Below are 14351 nucleotides of genomic sequence, written 5' to 3'. Positions count from 1 at the left end.
CCAGAAAGGCAAAGCATCTCTCCCGTGTGCAAGAACTAACTTTCTTGTTTAAGTTGCAAGCTAAACGCTAAAGCTAATGCGCAAGGCGCTATGGGATTTTGAGGCCAACACGGACAAAATGAACACTCAGAAGCCAGGGTTAAATGTTTTTTATGCACATTGTCCAGGCAAAATAAAACACATTTACAAGGGGAAACAAGAACACGTATACGGGAAAGATGATTTGCCCTTCTGAGCCACCCTACAAAATATACAATATAAAAAATATATGAAAAAAATATAGAAAAATAAGAAAAACAGCTGAACAATATAGAAATATAGAATTTTTTTTATTTTTTGGGAATGAATTTGAATATATGTGAATGTCCAGAGGGTGTGCAAATATGCCTGAAAGTATCATGATTCACATATTTAAGGTGACTATGTGCATCAGGGTAACAGGATGTCCAGGGTGTGTGCAAATATGCCTGAAAGTGACATATTTAAAGTGACTTGTGTACTAGGCACATCCTAATGATGAGCTCCTTCACCTGCATCAGCACCTCTTTACACTGTGTACTGAGAGTCTCATCAACATCTACCAAATACACATTCAACACTCTCAATCAACTCCACACCTTTTATCTCCTTAATCTGTCATGAGATAACTGAGGAACAGCCACAACTGGCCTTTACACTGCGCATCACTCAGGTGTCCCATTACTTTTGAGCCTGTGAAAATGAGGGACTGGGTAAAAATGGGTGTAATTACTAAAGTGGGATTTTAAAAATCAGTCCTACTTACACCTCTAACGTTCTGGAACAGACTGTTAATTATTGATTAGTGATGAAAATAAGGGGAAGGTAGATACTGACTCACCTGTGGGAGCTGCTGAAATACCAACGTCTGTTTCTTTAAGAGGGGGAACTAAAAGGAAAGAAAACACACATTACTGCATCATAACACAGTAAGATTTACACTTTTATAATCATTAGTTATTTCCAGCTTTGTTCTCTGGTGTGTGTAACGCTCAGTGTGTGTTCTACTGACACTAACTCACTCACCATAGACGGAGAGTTTAACACTGTTGATCAGGACTGTTCCTCTCCTAACACGGACAGATCTCTTGGTGTGTCTCACTGTCTGGTAGCTGGTGTAGACTCCTGTATCAGTGAGGGTCAGATTGTGTAACACCAGTGAACAGTTCCCCTTACGCAGCTCCTCCACAGGAACGTCCACACGACCCTCATATCCCTCACCCTGATACGACCTCTCATTCAGTCGCTCAAACACAATCTCAGATTCAGTGTTCCATCTAATATACAGTCTCTCAGTGTCTACACTTGTCAGTTGACACGGCAGGACAGCTGTAGAACCCACTGGGCCAGATACACTGATCTCAGGTTCTGCAGAGAGGAGGTCTGAAATGGGAAAATTAAGGTCTGTCTGACAGTGCACTTATTATCAAAAATCTCATGTTTAATTTATTTTATTAAAAAATAAATAGGTGACATACCCACACAGACGCTGATCCACACAAGGTAGATGTAAGAAAACTTTGTCATGGTTCCTCAGTGTGAAGAGATTTACTATAACAAACAGCAAACAGGGGCAGGTGTGAAAAAATAAAGATATATTAAAATATATACTTATATTAATTAGAATGCTTCTTGAAATAATTTATTTTTAAACTGTAAAGATTATTTAATTCTTCTTCTTTGTCTTTCGGATGTTCCCTTTCAGGGGTCGCCACAGCGAATCATCTGCCTCCATCTAACCCTATCCTCTGCATCCTCTTCTCTCACACCAACTAACTTCATGTCCTCTCTCACTGTATCCATCCAGGGTTGCCCCTTTGATGAACTCATTCTTGATCCTATCCATCCTTGTCACTCCCAAAGAGGACCTCAACATCTTCAGCTCTGCTACCTCTAGCCCTGCTTCCTGTCTTTTCCACTGTCTCTAAGCCGTAGAGCATTGCTGGTCTCACCACTGTCCTGTACACCTTTCCTTTCATTCTCGCTGATACTCTTTTATCGCACAACACACCTGACACTTTTCTCCACCCATTCCAACCTGTCTGTACCCGCCTCTTCACCTACTTTGAACACTCTCCATTGCTCTAGACCATTGACCCTAAGTACTTAAAGTCCTGCACCTTCTTTATCTCTGCTCCCTGTAGCCTCACCGTTCCTGTTGGGTCCTTCTCATTCACACACATGTATTCCGTCTTGCTGCGGCTAACCTTCATTCCTCTGCTTTCCAGAGCATACCTCCAACTCTCCAATTTTTTCTCCACCTGTTCCTGCTCTCACTACAAAGCACAATGTCATCTGCAAACATCATAGTCCATGGAGACTCCTGTCTTACCTCATCTGTCATCCTGTCCATCACCAGAGCAAACAAAAAGGGGCTCAGAGCCGATCCTTGATACAGACCCACCTCCACCTTGAACTCTTCTGTCACACCTACAGCCCATCTTACCACTGTCTTAGCGCTCTCAAACATGTCCTGCACTACTCTAACATACTTCTCTGCCACTCCAGACTTCCTCAAACACCACCACAGCCCCCTGGCACCCTGTCGTACGCTTTCTCTAAATGTACAAAGACACAATGCAACTCTTTATTACCTTGTCTGTACTTCTCCACTAGCATCCTCAAAGCAAATACTGCATCTGATGTACTCTTTCTAGGCATGAAACCATATTGCTGCTCACAAATGCTCACCTCTGCCCTGTCCTCTCAGTGTCCCACTTCTTCTTAGCTAGCCTCTTTCCCTGTATACACTCCTGGACTTCCTCATTCCACCACCAAGTCTCCTTGTCCACTTTCCCTTACCTGATGATACACCAAGTACCCTCCTACCTGTCTCCCTGATCACATTGGCTGTAGTTGTCCAGTCAACTGAAAGCATCTTCTGATCACCCATAGCCTGTCTCAACTCCTCCCTGAAGACAACACAACATTCTTCCTTTCTCAGCTTCCACCACTTTGTCCTCTGCTCATTATTTAATTATACAGTATAAAACAGAAATGTACACATCTCATCATGAATTTTCAATTAGATTAAGGTCTGAAGACCACTCCATGAACTTAATGTGCTTATTCTTGAGCCACTCCTTAGTGGCCTTGGCAGTATGTTTGGGGTCATTTTCATGCTGGAAGACCCATCCACAACCCATCTTCAGGAGGTTCTCATCCAAAATTTTACAACACATGGCCTCATGCATTGGCCCCTCAGTGCCGCAAAGTCAATCTGTAGCTTTAGCAGAGAAACCGCCCCAAAACATAATGTTTCCACCTCTGTGCTTGACGATAGGGACTGTGGTGTTCTTAGTGTCATAGTCAGCATTTTTCTTCCTCCGAAAACAGCAAGTCCAGTTGATGACAAAGAGCTCAATTTTGGTCTCCTCTAGCCACAGCAGTTTATGCCAATCTTTTTCTGTTCATTGGCAAACCTCAGACGGGTCTGTACATGTGTCTTCTTGAGGAGGGGAAGCCTTGCTGTGCTGAAGAATTTCAATCCATGCAGGCGTATTGTGTTACCAATGGTTTATTTGGTGTCTGTGCTCCCAACTGCCTTGAGATCATTCGCAAGCTCCTCCCATGTGGTCCTGGGCTGGTCCCTCATTTTTCTCATGATTATTCTTACTCCATGAGGTGAAATCTTGCATATAGGGCCATTAAGGGTTACTTTGTATTTTTTTTCATTTGTAAGTAATCACTCCAGCAGTTGTCTCCTTCTCACCAAGCTTCTAGCTGATGGTCTTGTAGCCCATTCCAGCCTTGTGCAGGTTTAAAATCTTGTTCCTAACTTGCCTGGACAGCTTTTTGGTCTTGCCGATTGTGGTGAGGTTTGAATGGAAGATAGAGATTTTGTGGCTTTTACATTTTTTTTTTTTCCTGGTTTGTCGCAGCTTTCACAAGCAATTGGTAAATTTTCAAAACTCTTAGTACTTATATTACAACAGATCATCTAAAGTGCACCTTTTTCAAACATTTCAGCATATTTTCAATTGTTAGTACAATACACAATCACAAAATATCCTTTTCACTACACAAAATAAGTGTTTCATCTAAATAAATGTTTCGTTCACAGTAACTGCCTTCCATAATGTTATCACTATCAAACTTTTGATTTGCATCTCTTATTCAGTTTAATACTTTTGTCTGTCATTTAATTCAACTGATCTTCATTATGTCCATGGATTTTCAACTTGACTGATTGTTGTCTGGTCATTTGTAAGTTACAAATTGCTGCAAGAGCTTTCAGTCTATAGTAATTGCTCATTGTTTCCCCCTGATGATAACAATTAGTTACCATATAAGTAGAACTGTGTTTGAGACTTTGCACTGTTCAAATATGGAGCAGGATAGACTTGTAGGGAGAGGAAACCTTCATCGAAGAGGTGGTTGTGCTCCTAGACAGAGAGGTGGGCATAGACAAGGTTAAAGAGGTGGTGGTGCTCCTCGACATAGAGGTGGTCTTCAGAGAAATGTAGGCAGAAGAAAACGCACCATCATCTCTAATGAAGTCCGGGCCATCATTGTTGACCAGGTGGCTAACAGAGGCTCTACCATGGCTGAGGCTGCCAGGTTGGTACAGCCCACTATTTTTTTTTTAAATTATTATTGTTTGGTACTATTTTCATAAGTAAAGTGTGCATTTTCAAATCTCTTAGTACAAAACTCACATTTGATCACATTTGTAACACCATTAGTCATTCTTTCAAATCTGTTGTCATGATTTCATTGTATTTGCAAATGTTTTCATTCCACTTAATCATTGTTTCAGAACACGATCATTGTGATATATTTTGATGTTACGACCCCTTAGTCTAGGGTTCAGGGCCGCAACAAAAATTAAAATAAAAAAAGAAATCCTTTACAAACAGGATAGTGTGCGTGGTCTTTTTTAGTGTGCTAACCTACCTCCCTTACTAACACAAAAAAAAAAAAACAGGAGAAAACGGGTTTCAAAGAAAATGGCACCCAACCCCTACTGCTTCCGAAGAGAAAAAAAAAGGATATACAAACCAACAAAAAAACTATTTACAATATTTACAACAAAAGACAACAAAGATGGAAACAAAGAAAACCAACACTTATCCCAACTCACAAAATACCGGCGCGACCCAACAGTTTTACAATCAATAGCCAACACAACACACATCTCCAAATCCAACAACGCGCGCTTCCGGGTTTCACCGGCCAGCTTAAAAAGACGGGTTTCTCCACGGCCAGCCAATCCCGTCGCACGTCACGGCACGCTCAATCAGGGCGGGACCTCCTGCAGCAGGGAGAGCGAGGGAGAGAGAGAAAGGCAGGGAGAGAGAGAGCAGCACCAGCAGCCACGCACGCGCACATACGTGCACTACAGCCGCACGTAACACCCCCACCCATAAAAGTCAAAATCTTATTTTGACTAAAAACCTTTACGCTCTCGACCGTGCGTCCGCCAAAACATTTTCCGCTCCAAGCAAAAATTTTGGACGTACTCCACCAGTCCGTTAAAGCACATACCACGGAGAAAATATACCCAATCATGCCTAAACATAAACACATAAAGTATAAACACATGAGTATAAGCTGGTGACCTGCCTTTGCACATGATGAACATACTGTAGGCAAGTTGGAACCAAAATCATCATTATCAGTCACTGGTTTTTCTGTTACAATTTTGCGAGGGAAAACAACAACACCTGCCAGATTGTTTCCTAAAATTAACTGAAATCCTTCAACAGGGAGTTCGGTACAAATACAAATAGATACTACACCAGTCACTATATCTGTCTCAAGATGTACATGATGAAGTGGGACTGTGATACAGACTGCTCCGATCCCACGTAAAATAACATCAGTGCCCGTATAGGTTGTCTGAGACAGTGGAAGTGTACCAGCTAGCATTAGCGTCTGCGCTGCACCTGTATCTCGCAGGATGGACACTGCTTTGCGCACGCCTTCAGGGCTGTCTGCCACTCACCCCTGTAACATAAAAGGCTTATACGCTGCCACCGTTTGTTCAGGTAAAATCTGATTCGTTTGTTTCTTAATAAAAACCACAGACTTTGACTTTACTGATGTATTTTTCTTCTTCCAGGCCTCACAGTCTGAAATCAGATGATCAGGAGCTAAACAATAAAAACAGACCCTACCTCCTCCTGAGCGATTTTGAGAACTTCTACACCCCCTCTTGCAGGTTTCACACTGCCTGCTGAAGGTTTACATTTACATTTACATTTAGGCATTTGGCAGACGCTCTTATCCAGAGCGACTTACAAAAAGTGCTTTAATGTTTACAACATTGGATACATACTTACACTGGGTTAACTAAGTTAATAACTAAGTACCATTAGTCCAACACAACTGAGTTTTTTTTTTTTTTTTTTTTTTTGGGGGGGGGGGGGGGAGGGGGGTTAGTCCAAGTACTGGAGAAACAGATGAGTCTTGAGTCGTCGTTTAAAGATAGTCAAAGTCTCTGATGTACGGACATCTAGAGGAAGTTCATTCCACCATCTAGGTGCCAGAACAGAAAAGAGCCTGGATGAATGCCGCCCTCGATCCCTGAGAGATGGTGGGATGAGGCGAGCAGTGCTGGAGGATCGGAGGCAACGTGGTGCAGTGCGTGGTGTAATTAGCGCAGAGAGGTAAGTGGGTGCTGGGCCATTTTTGGCTTTGTAGGCAAGCATCAGTGTTTTGAATTTGATGCGGGCAGCTACAGGAAGCCAGTGCAGGGAGCGGAGGAGTGGGGTGGTGTGGGAGAACTTGGGAAGGTTAAAAACGAGTCGTGCTGCTGCATTCTGGATCAGTTGCAGAGGACGAATCGTGGACAGAGGCAGGCCTGCCAGGAGTGAGTTGCAGTAGTCCAGTCTTGAAATAACAAGGGACTGAACAAGCACCTGAGTAGCCTGTGAAGAAAGAAATGGGCGAATTCTTCTGATATTGTAAAGAAGAAATCGACAAGAGCGAGTAAGGTTAGCGATGTGTGGGGAAAATGACAGATGATTGTCCACGGTTACCCCAAGATTGCGGGCGGTGGTTGAGGGAGTGATTTGGTTGTTGTCCATGGATATCACAAGGTCTTGACCTGGAGATGAGTCACAAGGGATAAACAACAGTTCGGTTTTACTGAGATTGAGCTTCAGCTGATGAGCAGCCATCCAAAATGAGATGTCTGCCAGACATGCTGAGATCCGGGTGGAAACCTGAGTGTCAGAGGGAGGAAAGGAGAGGACAAGTTGTGTGTCGTCTGCATAACAGTGGTATGAGAATCCATGCGATGATATGACCTTACCAAGAGACCGGGTATAGAGGGAGAACAGAAGAGGACCAAGTACTGAGCCCTGCGGGACACCAGTAGAGAGTCTACGTGGGGCAGATGTAGATCCCCTCCATGTTACCTCATATGACCTATCTTTAAGGTAAGAAGCAAACCATTGCCACGCTGTTCCACAAATTCCAAGGCTTGTAAGAATAGATAATAGAATCTTGTGGTTCACGGTGTCAAATGCAGCTGACAGGTCCAGGAGGATGAGGACAGATGAAAGTTTAGCAGATCATGAAAGTTTAGCAGGTTTCACCTGCCCTTCAAACCTACGGGCAGCGAATTTATCCGTTCTTATAACAGGAGAGAATACAGTACGGTGTGTCAACACAAACTCATCAGCCAAAACAGCGGCTGCTGACAAAGAAGTGACTTTTTGCTCATTCAGGTGCAATACAACATTTAACAACACAATTTTTAAAATCCTCCAAGAAGATTAACTCTTTAAGAGCCTCAAAGGTGGTAGTTTTCGTTGCAGCACACCACTTTTCAAGTAATGTTTGCTTCTCACGGGCAAATTCAACAAAGGTTTGTCTATCCGCCTTCCTATGGGACCTAAATTTTTGTCTATAAGCCTCAAGCATTAACTTATAGGCACGTAGGACCGTCTGTTTGACCGTGTCGTAATCCAAACTTTGCTCAATAGGCAACGCAGAGCACACATCCTGCGCTTTACCAGTCAGCTTACACTGTAACAAGAGAGCCCACATTGCTCTCGGCCACTGTAACGTAGCCGCCACTCGCTCAAAAGCTATAAAATAGCTATCCACTTCGGTCTCTCTAAAAGGAGGTACTAAAACAATATGCTTGCTTACATCAAACTGGGGTGGGGAGGTAGTAACTGGGGCAGAAACGAGAGAAGAAGAACCCGGCGCAGCCGCTGCAGGTAACTGAGCGAATGATGGAGAGGCAGGGGAACTCTCCGGCGCGCTCTCAGCCCGGTGTAACCGGCTGAAATCTCGCAGAAAATGTTCCCGCTCCATCTCAAGCTCCAGCTCCCACAACCGAAGTCTTTGAGTCTCCGTTTCCTCTCGTTTTATTTCCAGCTCTACCTCCCTCGTTTTTAGAACCAAAAGTTGTTCTGATCTGTCAATTGGTGTTATTGTGGGTGATTCGCACCGGTCAAATTCCTCCAAGGTAGGAGCTAGCGTGAAGGCTATCAAATTAAATGCCATTGTTTTACGACTACTGTCCAACCTAAGAAGGCAGCCAAACAAACCAAAGCTGAGTATGCTTGGAAATGGACAGTCCCCACTTGTTACGCCCGGGCAACGGACGAGCCCCCACTTGTTACGACCCCTTAGTCTAGGGTTCAGGGCCGCAACAAAAGATAAAATAAAAAGAGAAATCCTTTACAAACAGGATAGTGTGCGTGGTCTTTTATCTTTCTTTTTACACGCGCGCGCACACACACACACAGGAAGCTCTTGGCTTCAGGGTTGGGCCAAGTCCAAAACAATAAACAAAAACTTCCCCCTATCTCCTCCCGCAAGCTAACTAACCTACCAAAAGAAATCTTTAAACAAAATACATTAGACTAACCTAACTCCCTAACTAAACACAAAAACAGGAGAAAATGGGTTTAAAGAAAATGGCACCCAACCCCTACTGCTTCCGAAGAGAAAAAAAAGTATATACAAACAAACCGAAAACTATTTACAATATTTACAACAACACAACAAGATAAAGACAGAAACAAAGACAACCAACACTTATCCCAACTCACAAAATACCGGCGCGACCCAACAGTTTGCATACAATAGTCAACACAACACACATCTCCAAATCTCAACAACGCGCGCTTCCGGGTTTCACCGGCCAGCTTAAAAGGACGGGTTTCTCCACGGCCAGCCAATCCCGTCGCACGTCACAGCACGCTCAATCAAGGCGGGACCTCCTGCAGCAGGGAGAGCGAGAGAGAGAGAGAAAGGCAGGGAGAGAGAGAGCAGCACCAGCAGCCACGCACGCGCACATACGTGCACTACAGCCGCACGTAACATTTGAGAACATTTGCTTTAATCACCCAAACAAAACAGTAAGATCTTTTTCAACTTTCAGGAGCAAATAATACAGGGTAAGCGTTTCAAATTGTCCTTGGTGATGAATGAGTGTAACTGAACTGTAAAACTTTACACAGCAAATATTACACTTATGTTTAGACAAAAAAAAAAAAATAATTATATATATATATATATATATATATATATATATATATATATATATACACACACACATAAAAAAGGGAGAAAAAAAACAAGTCATTTACATAAGCAAAATATATTTCTATTTTATTTTTATCACTTTCACATAATTAATCAAGCCGGTCATAAACATTGGGCCATAAATTTTCATTGTTTCATCGTTGTTCAGGCACCGTGGGAAAAATCTCCTGGCATAATGAATCCAGGCTTGACATTGCTCAGCAGTTATATCACCACAAGCTTCACACATGGCTTAAAGAAGGGAGACATGCTCATGGGGATGGCAATCATACACCTTCCACCTCCATGTAGAGAAGAATTCTTCAATTGGGTTGAGGAAAGGGGAATATGGTGGAAGATAGAGGGTCAGAACTTTTCGCCAAGAAAACCGGTAAGTCTGCTATAGCAACTTCACTTCTAAAATATAGTACTCTATTGTATAGATGAACATGTAATTGTCAGTTTACAGTAATGTAATTTGTAATACTACAATATTGACAGTATATGGTTGTCCTCAGAATTACCGGGAGACAACCTGGTGGTGGTCGCCCACGTGTTTTGACTGACCAGCAGGAGTTGGCTGTGGTGGAAATGGTCAGGGCAAGGAATGACATATGGCTGTCTGAAATCAAACAGGCTATTGAGAACAGCAGTGACATCTTTGCCAATGTGCCATCAATTAGCCTTCCAACGATTCCCCGGCTTTTGAAGAAGCACCAGGTTTCCATGAAACAAATTTACTTGGCTCCTTTTGAGAGAAACAATGTCCGGGTGAAACAACTGTGTTCAGAATATACTGTATTCAGGTACAACAATAAACTGGCATGCAATTACTGTAACAGTACTGACAACTATTAGTTGTAAAAACTAACCAAATTATCATTTTAGAGAGTGATGGAGCTGGACACTGCTGTGAATCATCACAAGTAGGTTTTTGTTGATGAGGCCAGTTTCAATCTGGCAAAAACTAGACGCAGAGGACGTAACCTTATTGGACAAAGGGAAACCATCCAAGTCCCCAGACAACGTGGGGGAAACATCTCAATGTGTGCAGCTATATCTGAAGATGGTGTGGTAGGCTGTAGACCAGTTCTAGAGTCATACAACACTGAACACCTGAGGTTTTTAAATGAGCTGGAGCAGGCCTGTCAGGGAGAAGACATCTATGTTGTTGTGTGGGACAATGTCAGCTTCCACCATGCACAGCTGGTTCAGGAGTGGTTTCAAACACATCCTCGCTTCATGACCCTCTATCTTCCACCATAATCTCCTTTCCTCTATCCAATTAAGGAATTCTTCTCTACATGGAGGTGGAAGGTCCCCATCCCCATGAGCATGTCTCCCTTCTTTAAGCCATGTGTGAAGCTTGTGGTGATATAACTGCTGAGCAATGTCAAGCCTGGATTCTTTATGCCAGGAGATTTTTCCCATGGTGCCTGAACAACGAAAACATCCACTGTGATATTGATGAAAATTTATGGCCCAATGTTTATGACCAGCTTGATTAATTATGTGAAAGTGATACAAATAAATTGAAATAGAAAAATATTTTGCTTATGTAAATGACTTGTTTTTTTCTCTCTTTTTCATGTGTGTGTGTGTGTGTGTGTGTGTGTATATATATATATATATATATATATATATATATATATATATATATATATATATATAATTTTTTTTTTAAACATAAGTGAAATATTTGCTGTGTAAAGTTTTACAGTTCAGTTACACTCTTTCAGCACTAAGGACAATTTGAAACACTTACCTTGTAGCCTATTATTTGCTCCTGAATGAAATGATTGGTAAAAGTACTAAGTTGAAAAAAGATCTTACTGTTTTGTTTGGGTGATTAAAGCAAATGTTTTCAATATATATCACAATGATCACATGTTCTGAAACAATGATTAAGTGGAATGAAAATATGTGCAAATACAATGAAATCATGACATCAAATGTGATCAAATGTGAGTTTTGTACTAAGAGATTTGAAAATGCACACTTTACTTATGAAAATAGTACCAAAACAATAAAAAAAAAAAAACTGTATACACATACCACATTGTTGTTGGGAGCACCTTCTTAAATTAATATGTGTACCACAAGAGCACATAACGAGTCTGTGAGAGGCAGAATCATTGTTGGTTGGTAGGGGATCAAATACTTATTTCCCTCATTAAAATGAAATGTAATTTATAACATTTGTATCATGTGCTTTTTCTGGATTTTTGGTTGATATTCTGTCTCAATCCTTTACCATAAACCTATGATAAAAATTATAGACCCTTCATTTTTTTTGTAAGTGGGCAAATCTGTTGGGGATCAAATACTTATTTCCTTCACTGTGTATATAGCCTATATATATAAATTATGGCAAGCCGTTTAGGAGAGAATCGAATGAAAAGTGAATGGATTCCGAATATATTGAATGAAAAGTCTGAATATATTGAATGGATTCTAAATATGTTGAATGAAACATGACGTCATCGAAACAGCGCCATCTTCAGAAAGGATGAGTGAGTCAGCGAGAAACTTGGTTGTTGCGATTCAGAGAAATGAAGAGATGGTCAACATGTTAGTGAGGGTGTGTACGGCCCAAAGTGGTGCCGTAAGCCGCATATCAGATTTCCACATTCGAATACGTTTAAACCCGCCACGAGTTGTTATTATTTTTTCCTCTCTATTCAAATCAATTCAATTTTATTTATATAGCGCTTTTAACATTGTCTCAAAGCAGCTTCACAAAGATGAAAGAAAAAAAAAGAAAAAAGATATAATAATAATAATAATAAAAATATTATTAATAATAATAATAATAATAAATTGTGTATGTGTGAGAAAAATGTGTCTAGATAATAACGAGATGAATAAATGATGAATGAAATGTCTCTGATGAGTAAGCCAAGGGTGATGGCGACTGAGGCAAGGACAAACCTCCTGAGATGGTAATAGGAAGAAACCTTGAGAGGAACCAGACTCAATCAGGGAACCCATCCTCATCTGGGTGATAACAGATAGAGATGATATAACACCATGTGTGTTACGCAGCTGAGAGTAATGTGTCACAGCTGCGTTTGGTTTTCCCAGTTAATTTGCGTTGTATTTAAGCATATCTGATAGATAGATAGATAGATAGATAGATAGATAGATAGATAGATAGATAGATAGATAGATAGATAGATAGATAGATAGATAGATAGATAGAAAGAAATTATTTTTTAGACCCCTGTGATCAGAGCACTAATAGCATATGCTGCGTCACCAGTGCGATATGAACCCTGCAGTAAAGGATGCATGATGCTTCCTATAATAATGGAGACACGACACTTCCTGTAAACACACACACAAACACACTCTCTCTCTCTCTCTCCATCCCACAGCCGTCAGATCTAACGAAATGAAAACACTAAAATTAATAAAATTCAGTTTTGTTTATATAGTGTAGTGTTTTAAAACGTGTATCATTGTCGCAAAGCAGCTTTACAGAATCAATAGAAAATGTATGTAAATGAGTCTGAAATGTGTGAGATAACGTGTATAAATGATGATGATGATCAAACCGAGGATGAAATTAATCACCGAGTCTCAGTCCTACCTGTTTTAATAAAGACCACTGCAGAGAAAAGAGCTCACACCACACGTTCAGCACCAGGGGACGGACAGCTCCGTTTCACAGTAGATCTATTGTAATAACATACACAATACCAGGAAGGGTAGGGGCGTATCTCATCACACTGGCTATAAGTTGGTTTTCCACTATCCTTACGCGGAGACACTGACTGTAGACCCGCCGTCACACAAGCCTGATAAAGAAGAAATACACTACAACCTTATAACCTGTGTTATTGTAAAGCAGCTTATAAAAATCATGCAAACAGTAAAATGTGCACAGACACATTAATAAAGCCTGGATTATTTCTTCCCATTTCACACGTAGAGTCGAGGGGAAGAAAGAAAAGCAAAAACATTTTAGAATCAGCAAGAAACTTTATTACAAGCGAAAATTAAAGTAATAAAGGATCTCGGTCTTGAGTCTAAACACTGAAGAGATGACCATAGTGTATGATTTTAGAAGTCTTAAGGGCAGGACATACAGTATGTGTCTCCTTTAAACTGCTAATTCTTATTTATATTCTCACTTTCACTCTCTCTCCCACCACTAGATGGCGCTCCATCCCTTTAGATCACACCTCCTTATTGACATGTGACTCACACACCTCCTGCATGTGTAGTGTGAGTTCTGTCTGTTAATCTGTCAGTGCTTTTATTTCTCCTCATCTTAAACAGTCCTCTGTAGAGCCTGGGACAAACTCAACTTATTACACACACTGACTGGAGTGTATGGAGTGTGTATGTGTGTGTGTGTGTGTGTGTGTGTGTTTAAGAAAAATATGTTACTTTTTGTTACAGTTCTGATTGTTCTGTACACAGCGGCTGTTAAACTCTTTATTAACACTTTATTAACCCACACTTTATACAATAATCAGCAGGATTATGTCTTATCTTAGCATGTAATATATTAGCAATAATATAACTTCTATTTTTTAATAATATGATATAAAAAGAAATACTTAAATGCCATTAAAATAATTTTCACACGTGCCTGGTAGCTGGTGTAGACTCCTGTATCAGTGAGGGTCAGATTGTGTAACACCAGTGAACAGTTCCCCTTACGCAACTCCTCCACAGGAACGTCCACACGACCCTCATATCCCTCACCCTGATACGACCTCTCATTCACTCTTCCAGGATAAGAAATTTATTGTCGCTAAATGACGCAGAAAAACTAGTTCATGCTTTTATCACCTCTAGGTTGGATTATTGTAATGCCTTACTGTCTGGTTGTT

The 14351-nt window shown here is 41.0% G+C and overlaps 2 protein-coding genes across 2 annotated transcripts; both read right to left on the bottom strand.

Annotated features, from left to right (window-relative positions):
* Positions 1–628: 628 nt before the first annotated feature.
* Positions 629–9261, bottom strand: LOC128512137 (CD276 antigen homolog). Its single transcript, XM_053485261.1, has 5 exons — positions 9033–9261; positions 1497–1569; positions 1045–1401; positions 860–907; positions 629–711 (listed from the first exon to the last, which is right to left on the bottom strand). Exons 2-5 carry the CDS (start codon positions 1543–1545, stop codon positions 629–631), a joined length of 537 nt encoding a protein of 178 aa, XP_053341236.1. The 5' UTR covers positions 1546–1569; positions 9033–9261.
* Positions 6389–8481, bottom strand: LOC128512119 (uncharacterized). The gene is made up of 2 exons (XM_053485241.1): positions 7905–8481; positions 6389–7525 (listed from the first exon to the last, which is right to left on the bottom strand). The coding sequence occupies exons 1-2, from the start codon at positions 8479–8481 to the stop codon at positions 6399–6401; spliced, it is 1704 nt and encodes a 567-aa protein (XP_053341216.1). The 3' UTR covers positions 6389–6398.
* Positions 9262–14351: the final 5090 nt, after the last annotated feature.

This window comes from Clarias gariepinus, chromosome 2 (assembly GCF_024256425.1).
Source record: "Clarias gariepinus isolate MV-2021 ecotype Netherlands chromosome 2, CGAR_prim_01v2, whole genome shotgun sequence".
Taxonomy (NCBI): domain Eukaryota; kingdom Metazoa; phylum Chordata; class Actinopteri; order Siluriformes; family Clariidae; genus Clarias; species Clarias gariepinus.
Note: the sequence above shows the minus strand (reverse complement) of the source record. Positions and strands in the feature narration are given on the sequence as shown.